This window comes from Prunus avium, chromosome 1, assembly GCF_965620075.1.
Source record: "Prunus avium chromosome 1, drPruAviu1.hap1.1, whole genome shotgun sequence".
NCBI lineage: Eukaryota > Viridiplantae > Streptophyta > Magnoliopsida > Rosales > Rosaceae > Prunus > Prunus avium.
In genome coordinates, this window is record NC_142284.1 from 22,655,075 (window position 1) to 22,657,605 (window position 2,531).

Consider the following 2,531-nt stretch of genomic DNA (forward strand, 5'->3'; position numbering starts at 1 on the left):
AGTTATCAAGGGTACTTTGGTAATTGCAACAAAAAGCAACAATGACTTTGCCTTTGAATTTTGAAACTCTCTCTCTCTCTCTCTCTCTTGCTCTGTTTTATTCTCTCTCTGAAAATGAAGAGGAATCGCGCATGCCAAGTGCCAAAGAAAAAGAGGGGGGGTTGGGTTGTAAATTGTAATAAATAAAGAATGGAGAAAAAGAAAAGAAGCACATTGCCAACCCCATCCCCATCTTTGAGTCAGAAGTTGCAGCAAAAGGCTCCTCATTCCTCTCAACCCAAATGAAACTTCCTCCTCTTTCTTCACCTCTCTTCTCATCCTACTCATACTTCACCTGGATTTGTTCATGCAAGATCCAAAGAAGTCACAAGCAAGGTATGCAAAACTAACACACACACACTCTCTCTCTCTTTCTCTCTCTCTCTCTCTCCCTCTCTCTGTTCAATTATATATATATATATATGGATATATCCCATCATTCTATATACTTGCATATATGGAGTTCAGAATATTGAGTTCAGAATATATATATATATATATTTGGTGGGTTAAATTGCTCCTTTTATTTATATCAACCGGCCGCTAAGTTTGAGATTATTACAGCCAGCTAAAATTATGTTGTGACAGGCTTTCCTGTAAGTTTGAGATCATTGTCAAGCTTAAGAACACCTTCTCTTATGAAATTCTAGGCCCAGTGGATGATTTGCCTTGGACTTAGGCCTTGTTGGGTTTGGGCTGTACTAATTCAAACCCAATAACTTGCCAGGAGCCCACAGTGGTGTGGTGTTCAAAACAAAACCCCTTAAATATAATATGCTATATCTAACACAATCATCCTTTTTCGTCAATAAAAATGTAAAATATCTATTTTGTCATTAGGAGGTGTTTGGTTCGTTGAAATGAATTCATGGAAAACCAATTTCCATGTCTTTCTCTGTGGGGTCGAAAATGGAAAATTTATTTCCCATTTTGATATGTATTTATTTTATTTCACATGTTCAGTTTGTGAAGGTATTGTTATATCTCTAAATTGGAAATATGCAAAAAGAAACCGTTAAGGAGTATAACCGTAAGTAATGCTTCGATAGACTTCATACTATTAATTGTTAATGGTGTCAAATTGGTTATATAACAATGTAACTGGAGACGTGAATTAGACTAGTTGGCGAGAGTAGTAGGCATCCCCCTTACACCCAAGTTCGAATCTTCCTTCCCATAATAGTTTGAGTATATTGGTAATGCTCGACCAAAGCCAGGTAAATTCATAATGCCTAGAGAGTCTAAGATTTGACCTTTGAAATTTTAAGACTTTTACTTAGCCGTTGTACTTATCTGTTACGACAAATAAGTGACTCCTCTGGTTCAATTCGTTAAATCTATAAACGTATTAATACAATTAATGCTCGCTGAATATGTCAAAGATAAGTAGGTTTCAACTTTCAATCCAAACTTAGGAATTTCATCTTTGAAAAAAAACCCCAAACTTAGCAAATGGGCAGTTGTCTTCGACAACATTAGAATTAAATTGGGTATAAATTAAATTGAGTAGTCTTCAAGAGGAAATTAGAATCCAAGTTCAACCAATCTTCTTCAAAATATGTACATCACATTGGCTCCATTTGTGCACAATTATTATCCTTGTGATTTCTTGATGCATGTAGAGAAGCAGAAGCAGAGCCATGACGTCATTAATGTTGACATGCACTTGTTTTTGCTTAGGAATAATAAGCCTTGGTATCAAAGAGCAAGAGAGATGGGCATGGGCAGTCTATGGAGAAGCATCAACAATAACAATTCAAAGTCCACACAAGTTCCAGCAGCAGCAGCTGCAGCAGCAAATTCCACGCTATGGAAAACCCTAGTCAATGCCAAAAGTAGTCCCGGCACAAACCCTAATAATTTTCCTGCACCAAATTCCAATTCCAATTCCAATTCCAATAATGTTAGGCATAAACTGAGAAAATGTACCTCTCTAAAGGTTGCCACGTCATTTACAAGGGTGTGTCTTTGTGCACCAATATCTTCCTACAATGAGGTCTTTAGGGCTGAGCTTCCCCCAAGAAGAAGCAACAGCTACCCAAGAATGGGGTCCTATTCCAAGCCATTGGGCACAACAACTACTTCTAGTGCCGGCATTGCGCAAGCACGGCTTAGCACTGATCATCCAGGAATTAGAAGAGTGTTTCGGGGAAAGTCGCTGACTGACGACGTTTTGATGAGAAGGTTTGTGGTGGAAGAAGAAGCAATGATGCAGGTTAGAAGGAGAAATCAAATGGAAGTCATAAGGAGAAGAAGTGTGATGAGGAGGAAGAGGCTTGGGCCTAGTCCTCTTTGTAGAATGGCTTTGGCTGAGGAGGATTAATTAATTTTCAGCTTTTCCCTAAAATAATTTTCAGCTTTCCTCTCTCTGGTATATCTTTCCCAGAAAATTAAATATTTTTTTGATGGTGTAGCATTATTGGTTGGTGTACAAGTTTTATGGGAAATATTATGGTCTCTAAATTCTAAATGCTAACGAATGATTCAATTTT

General features: G+C 37.6%; 1 protein-coding gene across 2 annotated transcripts; it reads left to right on the forward strand.

The window, feature by feature from the left end:
- Positions 1 to 112: 112 nt before the first annotated feature.
- LOC110765188 (Serine/Threonine-kinase) lies at positions 113 to 2,531 on the forward strand. Of its 2 annotated transcripts, none has more exons than XM_088253919.1 (2): positions 113 to 379; positions 1,720 to 2,531. In XM_088253919.1, exons 1-2 carry the CDS (start codon positions 282 to 284, stop codon positions 2,360 to 2,362), a joined length of 741 nt encoding a protein of 246 aa, XP_088110045.1. In that variant the 5' UTR covers positions 113 to 281; the 3' UTR covers positions 2,363 to 2,531. The 2 variants fall into 2 exon arrangements, with proteins under 2 accessions (XP_088110045.1, XP_021823955.2); XM_021968263.2 differs by having other exon boundaries at positions 118 to 375.

What these genes read in the sequence shown, in the direction of transcription:
- LOC110765188 (XM_088253919.1), top strand. Translation starts at nt 282, where the DNA reads ATGAAACTTCCTCCTCTTTCTTCACCTCTCTTCTCATCCTACTCATAC. An exon ending in AGAAGTCACAAGCAAGGTAT is followed by an intron (nt 380 to 1,719) that starts GCAAAACTAACA and finishes GTTTTTGCTTAG; the next exon opens with GAATAATAAGCCTTGGTATC.